Source organism: Schistocerca americana, chromosome 4, assembly GCF_021461395.2.
Source record: "Schistocerca americana isolate TAMUIC-IGC-003095 chromosome 4, iqSchAmer2.1, whole genome shotgun sequence".
Lineage (NCBI taxonomy): Eukaryota > Metazoa > Arthropoda > Insecta > Orthoptera > Acrididae > Schistocerca > Schistocerca americana.
In genome coordinates, this window is record NC_060122.1 from 831,519,782 (window position 1) to 831,543,132 (window position 23,351).

At 41.3% G+C, this 23,351-nt stretch overlaps 1 protein-coding gene across 1 annotated transcript in view; it reads left to right on the forward strand.

Annotated features, from left to right (window-relative positions):
* Positions 1-23,351, forward strand: part of LOC124613837 (osmotic avoidance abnormal protein 3-like) — a 303,288-nt gene that overhangs the window by 272,534 nt on the left and 7,403 nt on the right. Inside the window, exon 13 of the mRNA XM_047142560.1 lies at positions 83-228. Coding sequence (XP_046998516.1) covers positions 83-228 — 146 coding nt within the window. The remainder of the gene's footprint in view (positions 1-82; positions 229-23,351) is intronic.

Sequence of the window (23,351 nt, forward strand, 5' to 3'; positions counted from 1 at the left end):
TGATATGTTACTAGATATCATTATTTTTGTGACTAAAATCAATGTTTAGAAATGCATTACATATTTTTGTTGTATTTTTTAGATCGGAAGCCTGATTTTATGACTTCACAAGAAATGAAGAAACCTTTATCACCTGATTACTGTGAAAGTCTGAGACAGAGCTCATTTTCTTCTCGTCTTAGTTCACCAAGAAGTAGTAATGATGAAGAAGATAGTATACTGCTAAAGGTATCTGTTGCTTTTAATCACGTGAACTGTTAGATGCGAAAAGATTTTGTATTCAAACTCAGTCAATAGAATTATTTTAAGTGGGTGAGTAGATTCTACATGGGAAGACACTTTAAGAGTACTAATATCACAGTTGTCTGTGCCTTCATCAACTCAGTATACAGTTTTGCAACCCAGGGAAGAAACTACGTACAGATTTAAGAGGAGTCTCACCTTGCGCCACATCTTTAGTAGCCAACCCTACCATGAGATCCTGAATCTTGCTTTCCTGCCTGCTGAGTCATCAAACCTATAATGTGTGACATGATCCCATCATAAATATTAGCCTTAAGTACTGCTGCTAGTTGCAAATGTGGTAAATAGAATTGGCCCTTAACGTAATGTTTTTTCTTGTATAATTCTTTGATTTCATGATGCAAACACAAAACTTCAAACTCTTAGCATAAAATGGCTGCTGTTTCATGGGATAATGTTTATGTACTTGCAGATGACCTTAAATTGCAAATATTTCTTACTAAATTTTCCATAGGGCAGCAAGTAGGCATGACATAGATTCTGATAAGTAAAATAGGTCACAACATGCTAGCTAGGTATCAAACAGCATAAATTATTATTCATGGGAAACATGTTCATGGTAAACAAATCCACCACAGTTACAAATAGTTTTATTGAGCGAAGTCTTAAATGACAGAAGTCACCACACAGTACCATGGTTTCAGGGTCTTAGCCCCATCATCAGGTGCATCAGAAATGTAATGTAAAAGAACAGTTGTAACCTACTCCATTAAACCACTAAGAAATTTATAATATTCATTTTTGTGTGCAATCACACTGAACAGTGCAGGTGGTTGATCTCTTGGAAGGAGGGAATCTTTGGCAAATGAGCAGGCATGCACCTTCACATGACTATAAATCACATTGCATTGGGGAAGTATATTGCAACATGTACACTTGCACCGATGACCATCCATTAGTAGTAAACCATGTTGGTAGACATGGTACCACAACCACCTTACCAACCTTGTGGCCAGCATGGGAGCATGCTCCAGAGCATGCATTGCCACCTGTGATAGTTACATACCTTACTAAGAACTACATCCTGTTCTTTTTCCAGGAGAACCCCATAAAATGTGATGGATTCAGTGTTATTACTATCTATGAATAAAAGTGCTGTAGCTGTTTGTCTTGCTGTGTAGTTCTTTCCATTACATTCTGCACTATAGTGCAGTAGTTCTCTCTATGTATGGTCCAAGTTTGACTGAGCTGTGATACTTGGCACACCAGTTTAGTTTCCAAAATCACAGTATGTTCAGCACTAGTCTCTATATGGGCAAACAAACTACAGAATCTTCAGTCCATTTTCTGAAAGCTTACAAGTGGTCTCCAGATGAAAATCTGTTCTCAGTAATCACTCGTTTCACACTGTATAAAAAGTCGACATTGAGGTAATATCTATGTGTTAGGAGTCTGTGTACCATTCTTAACTTGCTAATATATCTGTAAATGTCCACAAACAGAAGTTATGTGGGCAACATCTATGTGAATATTTGGGAAAGCATGGCTGGGCAGGATCTTGCTAAAATGTGTCCTGAGTTTGTACTCATTTAGTAACTGAGTGACACCATGTAGAGAAGTCTAGTGCTGCCACTCATACTCCCAGTGTATCCATATGATTCTATAAAGAGATTAGTTTCCACCAGTTACTTGTGGTGCAGTTCATGATTTCTCATCTCAACTAATGCGTAAATGTTCGAAATCAGATTGACAATGTAAATATTTGCCACATTGAGTTGTGATTTCAAAGATGTAATACAGAACTGTTTACATAAACTGCAGCCACAGTTGTCTTGTGTTTGTTGTATAGAAAATTGACTGTGACTGTGAATATCCTATCAATACCAAACTGATGGATGATGGGACGCAGGGGCCTGTTTGTACAGCTCATTTAATCTGAAAACTGGAACTGGTCATCATTGATTTAATAGATACAAAATGTGGAACAATCAAAGTGATATAAAGTTGAGTAGTGAAAATTATTGTAACAAATGCTGAGAAATAATTTTTGTAGTCATTTTACGCACAACTTCTCTCGAGACTCAGAAGACAGTATGAAAGGTTTTGCAGATAGGAACCCTTGTTGTTGTTGTTGTCTTCAGTCCTGAGACTGGTTTGATGCAGCTCTCCATGCTACTCTATCCTGTGCAAGCTTCTTCATCTCCCAGTACTTACTGCAACCTACAGCCTTCTGAATCTGCTTAGTGTATTCATCTCTTGGTCTCCCTCTACGATTTTTACCCTCCACACTGCCTTCCAATGCTAAACTTGTGACACCTTGATGCCTCAGAACATGTCCTACCAGCCGGTCCGTTCTTCTTGTCAAGTTGTGCCACAAACTCCTCTTCTCCTCAATTCTATTCAATACCTCCTCGTTAGTTATGTGATCTACCCATCTAATCTTCAGCACTCTTCTGTAGCACCACATTTCGAAAGCTTCTATTCTCTTCTTGTCCAAACTATTTATTGTCCATGTTTCACTTCCATACATGGCTACACTCCATACAAATACTTTCATAAATGACTTCCTGACACTTAAATCTATACTCGATGTTAACAAATCTCTCTTCTTCAGAAACGCTTTCCTTGCCATTGTCATGTCTACATTTTATATCCTGTCTACTTTGACAACCATCAGTTATTTTGCTCCCCAAATAGCAAAACTCCTTTACTACTTTAAGTGTCTCATTTCCTAATCTAATTCCCTCAGCATCACCCGACTTAATTCGACTACATTCCATTATTCTCGTTTTGCTTTTGTTGATGTTCATCTTGTACCGTCCTTTCAAGACACTGTCCATTCCGTTCAACTGCTCTTCCAAGTCCTTTGCAGTCTCTGACAGAATTACAATGTCATCGGCAAACCTCAACATTTTTATTTCTTCTCCATGGACTTTAATACCTACTCTGAATTTTTCTTTTGTTTCCTTTACTGCTTGCTGAATATACAGATTGAATAACATCGGGGATAGGCTGGATCCCTGTCTCACTCCCTTCCCAAGCACTGCTTCCCTTTCATAGCCCTCAACTCTTATAACTGCCACCCTTGTAAGGTGCCAAATAGAAAGTTTTGTAATTCATTCTTACACTGCACTACATTGTCTATGTAACATTTAATGTGCTCTTATATGTTGATAAATACATGTCTAGCAATTTATCTGACTCCTTTGTTTACTAGTATCAACACTTGAGGTCTTTGTAAAAGTTGTTTTTCAAAAATGTTCAAATGTGTGTGAATTACTAAGGGACCAAACTGCTTAGGTCATCAGTCCCTATACTTACACAGTACTTAATCTAACTTATGCTAAGAACAACACACACACCCATACCCGAGAGAGGACTCAAACCTCTGGCGGGAGGGGCCGCACAATCCATGACATGGCACCTCAAACCGCTCAGTCACTCTAAGCGGCAAGTTGTTTTTGAGCCTAGTGTTATATTCATGGTATTCACATTATTTTATGAAAAGAGTACTGTTGGTAATGTCAGAAAACATTAATAAATATTTGCACTGAGAAGTAATTGTCAAAATACACAGTTTCTTTAAAGTTCTCTGTAAGGCTATAGGAATGTTCCTTACTCTACTCAATTGAGTAACATGTGAAGTTACGAACATGAAAGGTCAGGTCCACACATGGCTGGGGTAACAAAAATTGTGACGTTCGCCTGCTTTATTTCTTTGTTGGTAGTCCTCGGTGTCGATGTACTGCATTGTTATACTGGCTGAAAAATGGGTGGGGGGGAGGGGGGGGGGTGGAAGTCCACTGACTACTGCCACTGTTCACAACCCCCCCCCCCCCCCCCAATATTACACAGTTATATGGCCAGTTTACTATTGGTTAACTTTTGATAAGCCTCATTAATAGTTTCCAGGCAAACATCAGCATACTGCTACAATAGTTTGCTGTTGAACATCTGTGAGCAGTAAATACCTAACCACACAGTTCTCTATTTCTCAAACAAACTGAACAGACACTGTCATTGTTTTAACACATGGTCTATTGGTGTTACACTAATTCCACTGTTCAGTTGACACAGTACTCTAACTGATACAGACTTCACGTCTGAAAATCAGCCATGGACTGACTGATCTTGGGCCTTTAGATAGCCTCACAATAATAAGCACTGAAACTACACATTGTTCGATGTATAAGTTACAGAAATTACAATTAAAACATAACTCATTCAATCAACTGAAGATTTAGAAAAATTCCTCCTTTTAAACAGTTACTTCTACCACAAACACTAGGCCAAATTACTTGTTTAAATAATGAAATTAACAGATATAGTTATACAAACAATACTTTTGACAAACCTGGTAATTAATTGGAATTAATGAAGGGCTGGCTTTGCTAACATGTTTTCGAATGGAGCCAAATAAATACTTAAAGAATCTTAGTAGTTCTTCTTCCAAATGTTTATAATTATTATTGAATTCATATTTGTGTGTAAGTCAATAATAGCATTTAAGTCACGAAACAATTACTGATTTCACCCCATAACAAAAGATATTAACTAGGAATAGTCAAAATAAACTAGGAAATTGATTACATATACAAAACTAAGCACAAAATTGGATCTTAGATTTCTTAAGACTGAGGGCCAGCCTTTCTCTTCTATGGAAATTTAGCTTATACTCACATATGTCAATGGTAATTAGGCAAAATGAAAATAAAATGAATTTAAGGAGGCAGATGACAAAACAAGAGAGGAAGTAAAGAGATCCCAGCTTGCTTCATCACAAAATGGCCTCAGGTTCAAAATGTAAATCAGTCACTCACTCAAGATGCGAATGCACTAGCCAGGCATGGCAATTAGAAACAGTGGAGTAGGAGAAATAGTTGCCTTGTCCCAGTGTTCACCACACTACATCCACACTTACAATATCCATACTAAGGCACACAAAGTGAGATTTATAGTCTGCACAAGAGTGCGACATAAAAACACAATATCCCCGGTGATTGCATTTCAGGTGTAAAGACATCATAGTGCAGACACCTTGCAGCATAGCAAAAGCACCAGCATCATTGCAACGTGGCCAGTTTCTCACAGCACAGGTATGGAGCAGCAACCAAAGTTGATGCTACAAGGGATGGACCATGACTGGTCGGTGGAAGCCGTGCTAGGGGCAGCTATTGTTCCACATTGGTAGTCAGCAACCACAGTGGTGAAGTGTCCTGACTCGTGGCAAGATCAACAGCTGTGAATTGAAGTGCTGCATGAGGGGTGACACTGCTTTAGCAGATGGCCGGAGTGGGTTGTGAGTGTATGGAACTGGCAAGACAGCTGTGCCACAGGATGTTCTTGAACTAACACCACATATAATTGTTACAACATAACTCTACATTCTGTAACTTGAATTTCCCTAGAAAATGATTCCATAACTCAATGGTGAATATGCAGAATAAACTAGTTTCTTCTTTTGTTACATCACCTATAGCAGTAGCCACACATATTGCAAATGTAGCTGAACCAAAGCTCTTCTCTAATTCTAGGCACTGGGTTTTTCACTTGAAGCTGTGATCTATCTGTAGTCTCAAACATTTAACACTTTGTATTTCATGTATTTCATTGCTTGAAAAACTTACTTTTATAGTTTGTGGAGTTCTGTGAGAAGTACTGAACAGTACGTACTGAGTCATGAAAAAATTCAATAATAATCCATCTGCCTTGAACCATCTGATGTTTTAGAATTTTTCATTGGCTGTCTTTCCTGCAAGGAGACTTATATTGTTGTTCTACTCCTATATTTGTATATCATCTGTAAAAAATATAAAATTTGCGTCTTAATGAAACTGCAAGTGGACAACCATGTGTGTTTACCTGAAATAACAGAGACCCCTTGTGGTACATTATGTCTGATTGCTTCACATTCTCAGTGCCTAATGATATGGAGTTGATGTGGAACCAATACACACTGCTTTCTGTCATTCAGAGAAAACAGAAACCATGAACCTGCTGTGCCTACTATTCCATAATCTTTTTACTTTTGCATTAGGGTATCATGGTTCACACAGTAAAAACCCTTATAGAATCAGAATGTTCGGTTGCCCATGTAACATCAGTCTGGATTTTGTATGAACTGATTATGTATACCTGAGTATGCAGCTATAAGGTGCACAAGCAGTTGTTTCAGTAATGGATCATTTAACAGCTGCTGTGCTTCTTCTTTTATCAATATTGATTTCAAAAACTTTGCTTAGCAACTGTAGGCTAAATTGTTAAGGAAGTGTTCAAACTTAAATTATCTGCCCCTGACAGGGAAATTTCTGGAATTTTAAGGCTATCTTTGATCAGTTCATTGTCCACATTTAAAGAAATGTGTCCATTTTCTTGATTTATTTATTTTGTCTCATTTTACTATGATCCAAAAAAAAAAAAAAAAAAAAAAAAAAAAAAAAGAAGAAGAAGAAGAAGAAGAAGTAGTCTCTGAGCACTATGGGACTTACCTTCTGAGGTCATCAGACCCCTAGAACTTAGAACTACTTAAACCTAACTAACCTAAGAACATCACACACAGCCATACCCGAGGCAGGATTCGAACCTGCGACCATAGCGGTCGAGCAGTTCCAAACTGTAGCACCTAGAACTGCTTGGCCACACTGGCTGGCTTACTATGTTCCAAATAGTTATTATCTTGCTGCTGGAGAGACTTATTTTTTCATTGATGGTGCATACATTTTGATACTCTTGCTGACTTTGATTAGAATTTTATAGTACAGTTTGTAATATGACTTAACCTTGTCATCCCGTCTCTTTTGGTGTCAAGGTGTCAAGTAGAGTCTTCTCTTAGTTTTGCATAATATTCTGATCCTGCTTGTTATCCAGGGTTAAGGGGCATTAAATATACTTCCACCCATTGTTTTCCTACGAAAATGGCTTTCAAAGTAGTCTAAGAGTATCCTATAGAATAAATTACATTCTTTATTTATAATGTGTTGTGCAAATCTTTCCACACTGTATTTCAGAAATTTTTCTGGAATTCCTCTATACCTTTCTCATTTATTATGCGTATACTTTTTCCAGTTATTTTTATTTATGTCATGCTCTCTGGTACTGAACATCAGTAGTTGACTGTTGAGGCCTGAGAGGCCATTAATGTGGGAGTCACACTATGACTTTTCAATCACATTCCATCTGCGAATGTGTTGCCAATGTAGCAGTGTTGCTGGTTCTCATTATCCTTGTCACAAATTGTATGAGGAGAGTTAAATTATATGAAATGACCAGTGATTCGAGTATTACTCTAGAATAGGTACGCTCTAAAAATTTAAATTAAATACTCCACTCAACATTATCTAATTCTGCTTGGAAGTCAAGAAACTTAATAATGCATCATTTTATTTCATAAATAATTCAAAATTACTATAGTGTATATTCTAACTATTATTTCTGACTTTTGCTGAAAAACTACTTGTGCATGTCAACCTTACAAATGATGATTACTGAAAAATTTATGTATAACAATGTTTTAATATTTATGTCTCTTCCCAAGGTAAGCAGCAGCTTTTCCTTTTTCTGTGCCTGACCTGCAGTACCTGGATGCTAAGTTACATCCCTCCATTTTCAGCATTCCTACATATGTTGTCAAAATGCTGTTGAGATACAGATATTATGAAGGGTGTTCAACAGAAAAGGTATGAAACAACACTGTGGGTATAACTGAAGCCTTTATTCAAAAGTAATCACCAGAGGCCTCAGTTTAACTATCCCATTGTGTCATGTGCCAAAGGATTTCCTGTTCCGAGAATTACATTTGCTGTAACAGGAGCCAGCCCTCCACTGTATCCTCCAGTTCATCATCCAAGCTGAAGCCCTTCCCTTTGAGTCATTTTTTTCATAGGCTAAAGACACACAAATCACAGGGTGAATCCCGGCTGAAGGGTAGATGCACAAGCTGCTTGCACTTGAACTTGGTCATTACACTTTGTGTGAGCTTGCAGATATGTGGATGTGTATTATCTTGGAGCAGAATTTCTAAATCCATGGACATCACACTTGTTTGTTCATGATGGACTCTGTATGGGCTGCAGAGTGTCTTTTCTGGTGCTCGTGGAATTCAATGAGTTCAGATCTCAGATGTTGAAAAAGGTGGTGGGCATCAAATTGCCTACTGAGAGCACAACTTTCAATTTTTTGGGGAGAGGTGTGGATGCATGCTTCCATTACATGCTGTCCTGCTTTGTCTCTGGCTCAAAGTGCTGGCACCAGCTCTCATCACCAAGGATGATCTGATCCTCGAAAGTTGGATCTTCATGATATCAGAAAGAAGCGTTCGATGCTAGGACCATACACATTTCCTTTTGCAGTTTGCTGAGATTCTTTGGAATCCACATCTTCCAGTAATCCAACCTGTTGTGCACAAATGGCCACACTGTTCCCACACTGCCTCCCGCCAACACTGCCAACATCTGCAATGTGACACACCGATCACATCTATCAACTCGCTCATCTTGTCAATGAGTTTGGCAGCCAGAGACAGTGGTTGTGTGTGTGAGTTGTCACTGCACGAATGTGTGTGTATTTTGTCTAATTCAGAAGGAGGCCTATCTTGTGATAGCTTACTTGTTTAGCAGTCTTTTTGTTGTGCCTGCCTGTGACTCAGTGTCTCCACTATATGGTGAGCAGTACTCTATCTTTTTCATAATATTTTTATTATTATTGTTATTATTCCATCCCGGATTTTCCATTGTTTCATTCAGCATTAAAAGAAGTAATACAATTGAATATTTTGTGCCTAAAATATGTGATAGTAAATAGGATACTGCATATTATGTCAAAGTATTAGAGAGTTAATAATAAAATCAAGAATGTCTGACTTCTTTAAATGAATTGTAGCCTGCAAATGATGTAGACGTATAGGGAGCATTCAAATGGAAAGGCACAAAACATCATAACAACCAAACTAATTTAAATTTGCGTATGCCACTTTGAGATAACTTAGTGAAACATCTAGGGATGCGAATGTAATGTCCGGTGTGGTGACGCGCATGGGTGAGCTCGAGACATGGGAGAGAAACAGGTAGCTGTGTGTTCTGCCCATTTAACATAGCAGTGTGTATGAGGAGATCATGGTGTTTGCATCTGAATGTGGAATGTGTTAAACCAGGCAATATTCATTGCCGGATCGTGGCTGTATATGGATGAGACTGTGTGTCTGACAAGCCAATGAGGAAGTGGAGTGCATCTTCATGAAGGGTGGGAATATCAGAGTGACAACCCAAGACCAGGCCAGGTAAACATGGTAATCACAGCTGAACTTATTGAAAAGGCGACTGACCTGGTGAGAAGTGATTGGTGTGTGACAATGCAAATGCTTGCAGTGATGGTGCGGGCCAGAGTTGGAACAGTCTGGACAACTGTGCACAACAGATTGGGTTAAGAAAGGTGTGCATCAAGTGGGTTCTGTAGAAGCTCAGTGAATCACAACAGGAACTATGTATGGGATAGCTTTGCAACACCTGTTCTGATATCATGAAGATCCTGCTTTCCTGTATCAGATCATCACCGGTGATGAGAGCTCGTGCCATCACAGCGACCCAGAGACGAAGTGGGACAGTGTGCAATGGAAGCATGTATCCTTGCCTCCTCCAAAAACATTGAAAGCTGTGCCCTCAGCAGGAAAGGTGATGCACAACATCTTTTTCAGCATCCAAGATCCGATGCTCATTGAGTTCCTCGAGCATGAAAAGCCATTACCACTGACATGTACTGTGTGACACCCCTTAGCCTATGCAAGCCAATTAAGAGCAAATGACCTGAGGTGCTCATGGAGGGTCATTCTGCTCCATGATAGTGCATGTCCACACATCTCCAAGCTCACAAAAAGTGTAATGGCCAAGTTCAAGTGAGAGCAGCTTAGGATTCTGCCCTATGGTCTGGACATGTCATCCAGTGATTTCCATATGATTGGTCCACTAAAAATTCATCTCAAAGGGAAGGGCTTCAGCTTGGATGATTAACTGAAGAACATAATGGAAGACTGGCTCTTGTCACAGCCACAGGAATTCTGAGAAAACGGAATCCAGCTTGTAAAACTATAGGATAGTTGTACTGAGGCCTCTGGTGATTATTTTTCAGCTATATCCACAGTTTTGCTATAACCTTTTCTTTGCAACAGCCCTCATAATATGTTTTGCGCAACAGCATTTGACAAGCAGATATGAGGATGCGGAAAATGGAGGGATGTAACTCAGCATCCAGTTACTGCCAGCCTGGTATGGGTAAAGGAAGGAACTGTTGCCTACTTTGGGGAGAGAGATAAATATTAAAACATTGATACACATAAATTCTGCAGTGATCAGTTTTATGAAAGTTGTCATGTACAAATAGATTTTCAAAGAAAGTCATGAATAATGGTCACTATATTAACAGAAGTAATTTTGAATTATTTATGAAACAAAAGCTGCATTATTAAGTTTCTTGACTGCCAAGCAGAATGAGATCATGTTGAGTATAGATTTTAATTTAAATTTTTAGAGCATACCTGTCCTAGAGCAATACTCAAATCACTGGCCATTTCATATAATTTAAATCTCCTTGTTCAATTTGTGACAAGGATAATGAGAACCACCAACACTGATACATTGACAACACTTTCATACACTCCTGGAAATTGAAATAAGAACACCGTGAATTCATTGTCCCAGGAAGGGGAAACTTTATTGACACATTCCTGGGGTCAGATACATCACATGATCACACTGACAGAACCACAGGCACATAGACACAAGCAACAGAGCATGCACAATGTCGGCACTAGTACAGTGTATATCCACCTTTCGCAGCAATGCAGGCTGCTATTCTCCCATGGAGACGATCGTAGAGATGCTGGATGTAGTCCTATGGAACGGCTTGCCATGCATTTCCACCTGGCGCCTCAGTTGGACCAGCATTCATGCTGGACGTGCAGACCACGTGAGACGACGCTTCATCCAGTCCCAAACATTCTCAATGGGGGACAGATCCGGAGATCTTGCTGGCCAGGGTAGTTGACTTACACCTTCTAGAGCACGTTGGGTGGCACGGGATACATGCGGACGTGCATTGTCCTGTTGGAACAGCAAGTTCCCTTGCCGGTCTAGGAATGGTAGAACGATGGGTTCGATGACGGTTTGGATGTACCGTGCACTATTCAGTGTCCTCTCGACGATCACCAGTGGTGTACGGCCAGTGTAGGAGATCGCTCCCCACACCATGATGCTGGGTGTTGGCCCTGTGTGCCTCGGTCGTATGCAGTCCTGATTGTGGCGCTCACCTGCACGGCGCCAAACACGCATACGACCATCATTGGCACCAAGGCAGAAGCGACTCTCATCGCTGAAGACGACACGTCTCCATTCGTCCCTCCATTCACGCCTGTCGCGACACCACTGGAGGCGGGCTGCATGACGTTGGGGCGTGAGCGGAAGACGGCCTAACGGTGTGCGGGACCGTAGCCCAGCTTCATGGAGACGGTTGCGAATGGTCCTCGCCGACACCCCAGGAGCAGCAGTGTCCCTAATTTGCTGGGAAGTGGCGGTGCGGTCCCCTACGGCACTGCGTAGGATCCTACGGTCTTGGCGTGCATCCGTGCGTCGCTGCGGTCCGGTCCCAGGTCGACGGGCACGTGCACCTTCCGCCGACCACTGGCGACAACATCGATGTACTGTGGAGACCTCACGCCTCACGTGTTGAGCAATTCGGCGGTACGTCCACCCGGCCTCCCGCATGCCCACTATACGCCCTCGCTCAAAGTCCGTCAACTGCACATACAGTTCACGTCTACGCTGTCGCGGCATGCTACCAGTGTTAAAGACTGCGATGGAGCTCCGTATGCCACGGCACACTGGCTGACACTGACGGCGGCGGTGCACAAATGCTGCGCAGCTAGCGCCATTCGACGGCCAACACCGCGGTTCCTGGTGTGTCCGCTGTGCCGTGCGTGTGATCATTGCTTGTACAGCCCTCTCGCAGTGTCCGGAGCAAGTATGGTGGGTCTGACACACCGGTGTCAATGTGTTCTTTTTTCCATTTCCAGGAGTGTAGATGAAATGAGATTGAAAAGTCAAAGTGTGACACCCACATTAATGGCCTCTCAGGCCTCAACAGTCAACTACTGATGTTCAGTATCAAAGAGCATGACATAAATAAAAGAAGCTGGAAAAAGTATATATGTAATAAATGAGATAGGTATAGAGGAATTCTAGAAGAATTTGTGAAATGCAGTGTGGAAAAATTTGCACAACACATTATAAATAAAGTTATAATGTGCACTAGAGCTTAGTCTTAAACTACTTTGAAAGCTGTTTTCATAAGAAAATAATTGGTGGAAGTGTATTAAATGCACCTATACCCTGGATAACAAGAGGGATAAGAATACTATGCAAAACTAAGAGAAGACTCTACTTGACACAAAAAGAGACAGGGGATGACAAGGTTAAATCATATTATAAACTGTACTGTAAAATTCTAAAGAAAGTCAGCAAGAGTATTAAAATGTATGCATTTTCAATGAAAAAAATAAACCACTCCAGTGACAAGACAATAACTATTTTCAACATAGTAGAATGAGACAAAATAGATAAATCAAGAAAATGAACACATTTCTTTAAAGGTAAATAATGAACTGATCAAAGATAGCCTTAAAATTACAGAAAATTACAGGAACTCTCTTTGCCTGTCAGGGGTAGATAATTTAAGTTTGAACACTTACTTAGCAGCTGGTCTGTAGTTGTTAAGAAAAGTTTTTGAAAATAATCTTGATAAATGAAGTAGCACAACAGCTGTTAAATGATCCATTATTGAGGCAACTGCTTTTGCAGCTTATAGCTGCATACTCAGGTACACATAATAAGGTCAAAAAAAAAAAAAAAGTTCTGATTCTCAGTCTTGCTTCTCTATGAATTGATTATTTACACCTGAGGATGTAACTGCAAGCTGTGAAACCAGTTGTTTCAATAAAGGATCATTTAACAACTGTTCTGGTTCTTCATTTATCAAGAAGTATTTCCACAGTCATGGCTCACCAGACTATAAAATGTCTTGCCTTCAAAACAAGTTTGACTAGTTTCATTCATCATTTCCAAGTTTTGATCAACTACATCACAATGCATATATTCATTAATGTCCTTTGACATTACCAACATTACTCTTTTCATAAAATATTGTGAATAGCATGATTATAGCACTGGGCTCAAAAACAATTTTTACGGCGATCTCATGATCTGACATTGTACATAAAGGAGTCAGATGCATTGGGAGACACCTATTCAACAACCTACAAGAGCACATTAAATTTTAGGTAGACAATGTAGTGGAGTAAAAGAGTGAAGTAAAGAACTTTCTATTTTGCAACTTACTAGAGTACCTCCCTGCAAACCTGAGGGCATGTCCTCCTTGATACCCATCCCCCATCAAAAGTAATGGTGCTAGTGTCCAGCTCCACTTAAAAATAGAAAGAACTCCTTGAGGCTCTCTAGTCTATTTGTTGTCTACAGGTTTGTATTTTCTATAATTTATATTGTTGCTGCATTCTAATGTAAAATTATGTTAGCTCTAAGAGATTTTTCTTATGATGCATGTCTTTTGATCATACCTATATTATAGGGACCTTTTTCTTTTCCACTTGACGTGTTTACTAAGAAAACAGCTGTTAGATGTGGAATCCCTATAACTTTTTGTGGACCTACATAACAAACTGTGCTGAAAAACTTCAATTAGTACCAAGTAATTGAGTTTAAGATTAAGTCTAAGTAACATGTACTTTCATTTGTAAAACCAATAATTATGTAAGCACACTTAGCATAATGTGGCCTAAACATTAGGAAAAATTCCTCTTCTATAATAAAGTCTTGTTCAACATTAAATCCTAGTCTAATAATTACAGGAATTAATATGCATTATGCAGTGACCCAAATTCCCCTTACCACTATTCTTTTCCTCCAGTGATAAACAAATAACTGTAAAGATAATTTCATTGTCTCAGGTAAGTATATAAGAGTAAGTAAAGGAAATCGTAAAATCTTAACCATTATTGAACTTAATAAATATGCATCTAATTCAGATACTGGTTTTTGAGAGGCCCATTGCATCAGACATGCCTTATGGAGTCCTCAGTATTAAACAACAAAACCCCCACCAGGAACTGGGCACCAGACACATAAAATTGAGTCTGACTCTTTCATCAAACCGTACACTTGTTGCTACTAAGTACCAAGCATCTACATAAAGTAGCATGTTAAAATTATGCAGCATACGCGACTAATAAACCTTACATCTTCTACAGGTAATAGACTTGATAACAGTTTTATCCACCTACAAACTTTGCCAAAGTGATCCCATTCCAGAAGTCCAACACAAACTCCAATCCCTGCCTAAAGCCATAGGCCCTTCCCAGAACATCTCCCCTGAATCCGTTTCTCTCCCCACTCCTATGACACCTTGCACACCCACCTTCTGCATGCTCCCCAAAATCCACAAACCCAACAATCCTGGATGCCCCATTGTGGCTGTTTATTGTGTCCCCACTGAAATAATTTCGGCACTCATTGACCAACACCTCTAACCAATTGCCCGTAATCTAGCCTCCCATGTCAAAGACACAAACCACTTCCTCCTCCAACTCTCCACCATCCCTATCCTTTTACCTCCTGGATCCCTACTCGTCACTGCTGATGTCACCGCCCTGTAAGCCAACATCGCTCATGTCCATGGTCTTACCACTATTGAACACTACCTTTCCCAATGTCCTTCAGATTCCAAACCCCCAACCTAATTTCTCATACACGCCACTAACTTTATGCTAACCCATAACTACTTCTCATTTGAAGGGAACGTATATAAACACATCCACAGCACAACTGTGGGCATGCCCATCCTTCCTATGCTGACCTTTTTATGGGTCATCTAGGGGAGACCTTCATAGCCTCCCAAAACACAAAATCCCTAGTCTGCTTCAAGTTCATAGATGATATGTTTATGATCTGGACCCAGGGTCAAGATAGCTTATCTTCATTCCTTCGCAAGCTCAACACCTTCTCTCCCATCAGCTTCATGTGGTCCTATTCAACCCAGTACCACCTTCCCAGATGTTGACCTCCTCCTCTCTGATGGCTCCATCTGCACCTCCGTCCACACTAAACCTACCAACTGCCAACAGTACCTGCATTTGGACAGCTGTCAACCCTTTCACACCAAAAAATCCCTCCCATATAGTCTGGCTACCTGGGGACAGTGTATCTGCAGTGAGAAAAACTCCCTTGCTCAGTATGCTGAGGGTCTCATCAAGTCTTTCACAGATAGGCACTATCCCCCAGACCTAGTCCGCAAACAGATCTCCCATGCCATTTACCCTCACAACCCCACTCCTCCCATCACCACCAAAAACCAGCAAGGAAAGGAGGGTACCCTTTGTCACTGAGTACCACCGTGGACAGGAACAACTGAACCACATCCTTCGCCAGGGCTTTGGATACGTATCATCATGCCCTGCAATGAGGGGCATCCTACCCGAGATACTTCCCACCCCTCCTAAAGTGGTGTTCCATTGTCTGCCCATACTCCCACAACATCCTTGTCCATCCCTATGCCACTCCTAATACCAACCCCTTACCACAAGGATCATTTCCCTGTGGAAGACCCAGGTACAAAACCTGCCCTATCCACCCACTCAGCACTTCCTATCCCAGCCCTGTGACAGGTTCATCCTACCCCATCAAGGGCTGGGCCACCTGTAAAAGCAGCCATGTTCTTTACCAGCTCTGCTGCAATCATTGGACACCTTTTTGTATTGGTGTGGCTACCAACCAGCTATCCAGCAGGATGAATGGCCACCAACAAGCTGTGCCCAAGAGGAAAGTAGGCCACCTGTGGCATAACATGCAAACACACTTGATTTCAGAATGAGATTTTCACTCTGCAGCGGAGTGTGCGCTGATATGAAACTTCCTGGCAGATTAAAACTGTGTGCCCGACTGAGACTCGAACTCGGGACCTTTGCCTTTCACGGGCAGTTTGGAAGGTGGGAGACGAGATATTGGCAGAAGTAAAGCTGTGAGTACCGGGCGTGAGTCGTGCTTCGGTAGCTCAGGTGGTAGAGCGCTTGCCCGCAAAAGGCAAAGGTCCCGAGTTCGAGTCTCGGTCGGGCACACAGTTTTAATCTGCCAGGAAGTTTCACACTTGATTTCAATTGCTGCCTCACTACTCAAGCCATCTGGGTCCTTCCCTTGACCACCAGCTTTTCTGAACTACGCAGAGGGAGTTATCCTTACAACACATTCTCCTAGCAGATTAAAAATGTGTGCCAGGCCGAGACTCGAACTGGGAAGTTCGAGTCTCGGCCCGGCACACAGTTTTAATCTGCCAGGAAGTTTAATATCAGTGCACAATCCACTGCAGAGTGAAAATCTCATTCTGGGAACACATTCTCTGTTCCTGTAATTATCACAGCCTCAACCGACAGTAACATACTGTCCCCACACCCAACAGTTTCCACCCCCTCTGTCCTGTCATCTTCTCCCCATTCTTGTCTCTCACCCTGTTTATTTGCAGTCATCTCCCAATGCATCCATCTGTCTTTCCCCATTCCTCTCCTTCTTTGCTCGTTTTTTCCCCACCTCCCTGCCCCACAACCTTCTGACACTGCACCTGTTGGCAGTCTAGTCCCTGCATACTCCACTAGACAGTGTCCATCTCTCTTCCCACCCACATGCTACTACCCCTGCCCCTTCCACATCCCCTCTGTATCACTGCTTGAATCCCATGTGATGCTGTGTTTCCGCTTGAGATGCTGGAGTTGGAGATCGTGTGTGCCTGCTTGTGTGCTGATTTGTTTGACTGATGGGGCTGCTAAGTGCTATACCACCTACTGCACTTGCCTGATTTAAGCCCTTGTGAGTTAAACTCAATTTTTAAACTGAAGGAAACACTTCACAGCATTAGCTTCAGAACTACTTCAAATTTGTAGGGCAATAGACCATGACGCTTGAACTGTCAACACAACTGGCACTGCTAAGAGTATCCTATGACTTCGACATCTCTGGCAACGGGTTATACACAATGCTGGTGACTACTTTGAAGGTCAGTAAACTTTGGAACACATGTCTATTTTGTATGAGCTGTAAATAAATAGTTGCCACTATTAAAGTTCCAACCCTTGTACTTTAGTGCTCTCCCACAGACACACAAATGTTTGCTCAATATCTGCTCCCTTAGTTTTAGTTAAGTCATTTCAAATTTTCTGGAGTTCACTCCCTGTTCCAAACTAGAGTGATGTCTGTCTACAGAAGATTTGATTCTTTCCTGTACTTCATTACTGACTAAGTCAACTACACATTCCTCCAAAGTAACAAGTCTAGTGCAGTTACATCTGAATCTTTGCTTTGTTCCAATGGTCTCAATCTTACTTGAGTGGGTGACATTTGTTTGTGTATTATTTTAAATTCCTGCTTGTTAAAATCCTTTAATTGTTTAAATTGCTCTTACTTCCTTTCAGACGAAATCATGTTGTTTCAATACTTCTGAATTTATTTAATCTGGTAAGGTGGGAAGTTTCATCTGTATCTCCTGCTTTTCCCTATGTGACTTAGATATATGCTGTTCTAGTGTATAGTTTGTTTGTTTTAATGTCATGTTTATTGCTTTTATTTATTTTTTGTATCATTAGTTAACTGTTCACTAAATGTCTCAGACCACACTGGGACATCTGAATTAATTTTTCTTGTCAAGACTGGCATGCAACATCTACAATAATATGTGTCTAATTGAAAAAAAAAAGAAAAAGAGCTTTTGGAAACCAATCAAGTTTTACTGCATACAGTTCACCAAACTCTTGTTGCACATAGATGCCAACAGGAAGCTGGAACAGTGTGTAGGTCGATGCTTCACCAACTGTGACTGAGCTGTCGATACTGCCACCAATGTAGATCGATAAGCTGGAGCTGTGATCTGTGACTGCTACTAAAAGACCTCCATAGCCTTAGTCGACATCTTTTGACTCATTGACTAATCATTTTCTTCTTCATCATAATTGTAGTCACAGGATTTAATAATTGTTCATTGTGTTCCAAAACCGCTTGAAAATTCTTGATTTGCAGTGCTAGCAGTTGATTTATGGACTTCAGCATAATTTTGGCTGTTGATCTTCATTACTGTTGACAGGAGATATCACCTCCCACAAATCTGTGTACTCAAAATTCAGCAATTATGAAACTTCCTGGCAGATTAAAACTGTGTGCCCGACCGAGACTCGAACTCGGGACCTTTGCCTTTCGCGGGCAAGTGCTCTACCACTTGCCCACGAAAGGCAAAGGTCCGGAGTTCGAGTCTCGGTCGGGCACACAGTTTTAATCTGCCAGGAAGTTTCATATCAGCGCACACTCCGCTGCAGAGTGAAAATCTCATTCTGGCTTTCAGCAATTATATTTAGAATTTCAAATTTATATTTATTATTATTATACTTCATCAATTTTATTTAATCCCAGCCACATTTGTTCTGTGTCCTGTCATGGTTACCACATGCATTGTTCTGCTGATTCTTTACCGTGGTATCAGGTGGTGAAGTAAAGTCTGATTGAGAGCCAAGATTTCCTGTTATTTAATCTTGCTCACCTTATTATTTCAGCACACTTGCCAGCCTCTTCCAATCATAGTTATTTTCTTCAAATGTCATTGCTACTGCTGGAAGTTAAGATTACAAATCCAACACCAAAGTCTCAAAATAAATTTGAGGCTTCTCCTTAACAGCATCTCATATATTGTACTGTAAATAAGAATAACAGTGCATTTCTTGTAAACCAGAAAAGCTTCTAAATTCTTTATTTGTGGTGCTAGCTGTTGATTTATGCTCTGAAGCATAATTTCAGCTGTAACTCTTCAGGCTTTCCCGGCGATTTAATGACATCTTGGGTTGTCGGGTGTTCTGCCGGATATCAGCGTCGTACTTGCACGATATTTCGGTCACGTAGCTCGTAACCTTCATCAGGTGCGACCTGAGACTGCTCCTCGAGTGGACCTGGTCCAGTATTTATGCCTGTGGCCTTCCCCCTCCACCAACGGCTGCAGGTGCTTCCTCTGTGGTCCGCGCCCATTCCCTGCGACCTGCTGGAGCGTTGCTGCTCCGTTTTCCATCCGCTGCGGTTCTAGGTGTTCCCTCTGCAGTCCGCGCCCACCAAACCCGCTCCTGGGGGTTTCATCTATGGTCTACCACAGAGGAAGCGCCTGCAGCCGTTGGTGGAGGGGAAAGGCCACAGGCATAAATACTGGACCAGGTCCACTCGAGGAGCAGTCTCAGGTCGCACCTGATGAAGGTTACGAGCTACGTGACCGAAATATCGTTTTGATGTGGTATCGCTGTTCACCGGGGTCCCCCTGAAGGACTCACTAGAACTGATTGCAGAGAAATTTGACGGTGCTCTGTTGGACCTGTTCAGTCATACACTGACATCCACGTATTTCCTGTACAGAAACCAATATTACGAGCAAACTGAAGGTGTAGCTATGGGCAGCCCACTGTCCCCTGTGGTTGCCAACATGTTTATGGAGAGTTTTGAGGAGAGGGCATTGGAGACAGCCACACTAAAACCCACATGCTTCTTTAGGTATGTGGATGACACCTTCGTGATCTGGCCACATGGGATGGACAGGCTTAATGAGTTTCTTGAACATCTTAACTCATGCCACCCTAATATCAAGTTCACCATGGAACTGGAGAAGAATGGCCAGCTGCCATTTCTGGATGTACTAGTCCAGAGGAAAGCAGATGGATCAATTGGCCACAGTGTGTACTGAAAACCAACACACACTGATTTATATCTGCAGGCCAGCAGCTGTCACTACCCTGCACAGAAGAATGGGGTTCTGAAGACTTTGGTCCACAGAGCACGTGCCCTGTCAGACCAAGAGAATCTACCCATAGAGATAGAATGTCTCAAAACAGTTTTCTCCAAGAATGGATACACGGCCAGACAAATTGAGAGGGCACTCCAACCAGCCACTATACCACAGGTTCCTGAAGAAAACCAAGATGAAGCAAAGAAGGTGGCATATCTGCCCTATGCTGGCTCTATCTCTGCCAGAATCAGTAGGATCCTCCGTAAACACAATATCAAGTGGGTTTTCTGCCCATCCAACAAGATCGGGGGACTGCTGGGGAGTGTCAAAGACGACCTGGGGTTACGAAAACCAGGGATTTACAATATACCTTGTCAATGTGGCATGTCCTACATTGGCCAGACGACAAGAACTGTGGAGATCAGGTGCAAAGAACATCAGAGGCACACTAGATTAAGACAGGTGACTAAGTCAGCCATTGCTGAACACTGTCTAGAACTAGATCATGCCATGAAGTATGAGGATACCAAGATTCTAGCACAAACACCCAGATTTTGGGACAGTGTTATAAGAGAATCGATAGAAATTAAAATGGCTGGCGATCTTATGAACCGTGACACAGGGTACCAGCTAAGCAGAGCCTGGGATCCGGGTCTGGAATTGTTAAAGGAGCAACGGGGCCAGCTGAAACACTATACAAACAGAAGAACCAGAAACATGGAGATGGAAAACGAGCCCCTGACGGACTGCCAGGCGCACCAGACCAAAGATGGAACACCCAGAAGTGGGACTGGTGGGCGCGGACTGCAGAGGGAACATCCAGAGTCGCAGCGGATGAAAAACGGAACGGAAACGCTCCAACAGGTCGTGGTGAGCGGGCGCGGACCACAGGGGGAACGCTTGGTACCCCAGACCGTAGATGAAACCCCCAGGAGCGGGTTTGGTGGGCGCGGACTGCAGAGGGAACACCTAGAACCGCAGCGGACGGAAAACGGAGCAGCAACGCTCCAGCAGGTCGCAGGGAATGGGCGTGGACCACAGAGGAAGCGCCTGCAGCCGTTGGCGGAGGGGGAAGGCCACAGGCATAAATACTGGACCAGGTCCACTCGAGGAGCAGTCTCAGGTCGCACCTGATGAAGGTTACGAGCTACGTGACCGAAATATCGTGCAAGTATGACGCTGATATCCAGCAGAACACCCGACGACCCAAGATGTCATAATTTTAGCTGTTCATCTTCATTACTATTGACAACAGATACCAATTCCCACAAATTAACATACTCAAAATTCACCAATTCTCTTTAAAATTTTAAATTTCTTTTTACTATTATTGTAATTTGAGAATTTTATTTCTTTCAAATATATTTGTTCTGGGTCCTGTCATAGTTTCCACATGCAGTGGTTCTTTACCACAATAGGGGCTAGTGAAGTAAAGTGTGATTCATAGTCAAGACTTCCTTTATTTAATCTTGCTCACCTTATTATTTCAGCACACTCATCAACCTCTTCTGACTGAATTTCTTTTCTCTGAGTGCTGGAGTAACTGCTTGAAGTTAAAAGTACAATCAAACATCCAACTCTCAAAATAAATGTGAGGCTCCCCATTAACAGCATCTCATATATTGTACTCTTATTTGGAATAATTATGCATTACAAATTTGTTGAATTATGCAGAACATCATAAAAACATTGATAAGGGCAAAGTCCAAAAATGTTCTGTCTCCAATAACAGATGTCACTTGAATGTATCTCCATCATAAGTTTTCTCATGTCCCCATGACATCATAGGCATTGTCACTCTTCCTCTGTGGCATACACCATATCTTCAAGACAGGAACCAATGTCACTGAATAAAATGCCCAACCAGCAGATACTGTGAATATGGTATGATGTTTAGCATCATCTCAGCATGCAGATACCCTGCACCCATCCATCTCATGATACATGCATATAAATAAAAGATACATCCAAACAGTTGATTAATACATTGCGAAAATAAACTTTTTATAGTGGCAGTCATCATTTGTTAGTTAAAAAAATGCTTGTGCAACACATCACTTCATCAGAGTAACATGTTACACTACACTTGTCATAGCTTGAGAATGTCAGGATTATAGTAATTGACCACAGACTTGTCCAGTTCTCACGTGCAGTTGACAAACTGAATGTTATTGATTTTGATGTCCTACATTTTCAGAACTGTTGTATTCACACAGGGTTCTAAAAGAAATTTCAATTTGCAGATTTATTCCCTTTCCTGCAAGTCTTGCAATAACTGTGTATGTAATGATTCTTTACCAGTTGGTGCAATTGCTTATCATTCTTTGCTAGACTGCAATGCATCACTTGCTCAATGTACACATTTTCTGCAGCTGTATACAAGCAGGAGTATCTTTAATTCAAATCAAAATGTGAGCATGCACAGAACCTCTCGTTTGAAACTCAAAACAGATGAAGTAGTCTGACAGATTTTTTCAATACATTTGTCTATAAAATTACAGCATTTAATTGGTCTGAAAAGTGATGATAAAAATACTGTGTAATATGAACAGGAAATTGATCTAGTAAAGCCATCCTTTCATGCAATGCTATACTCTCATGGGCTTTGTTGTTGGCAGTGTATTCCAGAACCAACAGATTGCTCATCAGTTTAGGGCAGAAAAGGTAATTAGAGCTGAAAGTGAGGAACCCGAAAGGAAGTCCTAACTTGTTAACCATTTCAGTGAGATTACTTGACACGCAACTCCAGTAACATGCATAAGAACACATATTCTTGAAATATAAGCTAGATCTGTGAGCTTCATGATGTTTGATGGTCCAGATCATGGAGTGACAATTTTGCTCAAGACATTGATACTGGCATTTGCGCGCTCTTCCTCGTCTCTTCTGTGAGCATAAAAAATAATTTTGCTGAACCAAACAACGGAAACTCCAGTTGTAATATTGACAATATAAGGAAATGATAGACTGCTACTCACCATAAAGATGACACCTTGAGTTGCAGACAGGGACATCAAAAAGACAGTTAAACATTTAGCTTTCAGTGAAAAGCTTCTTCAGAAAAAGGAACACACAAGTTCGAGCACACTTTGCACACTCATGAGCACCATATCCAGCAGCTCAAACCTGAATGTAACTGTCACATAGAATGGAAGCAGCAGTCTCCTGCATTATCTTTCCCAAAGCCCTTCAGAAACCCCGTCAGAAAGCCACTACCTCATTACTGGTACACCTTACTAACTTTATCCTAATTCACAACT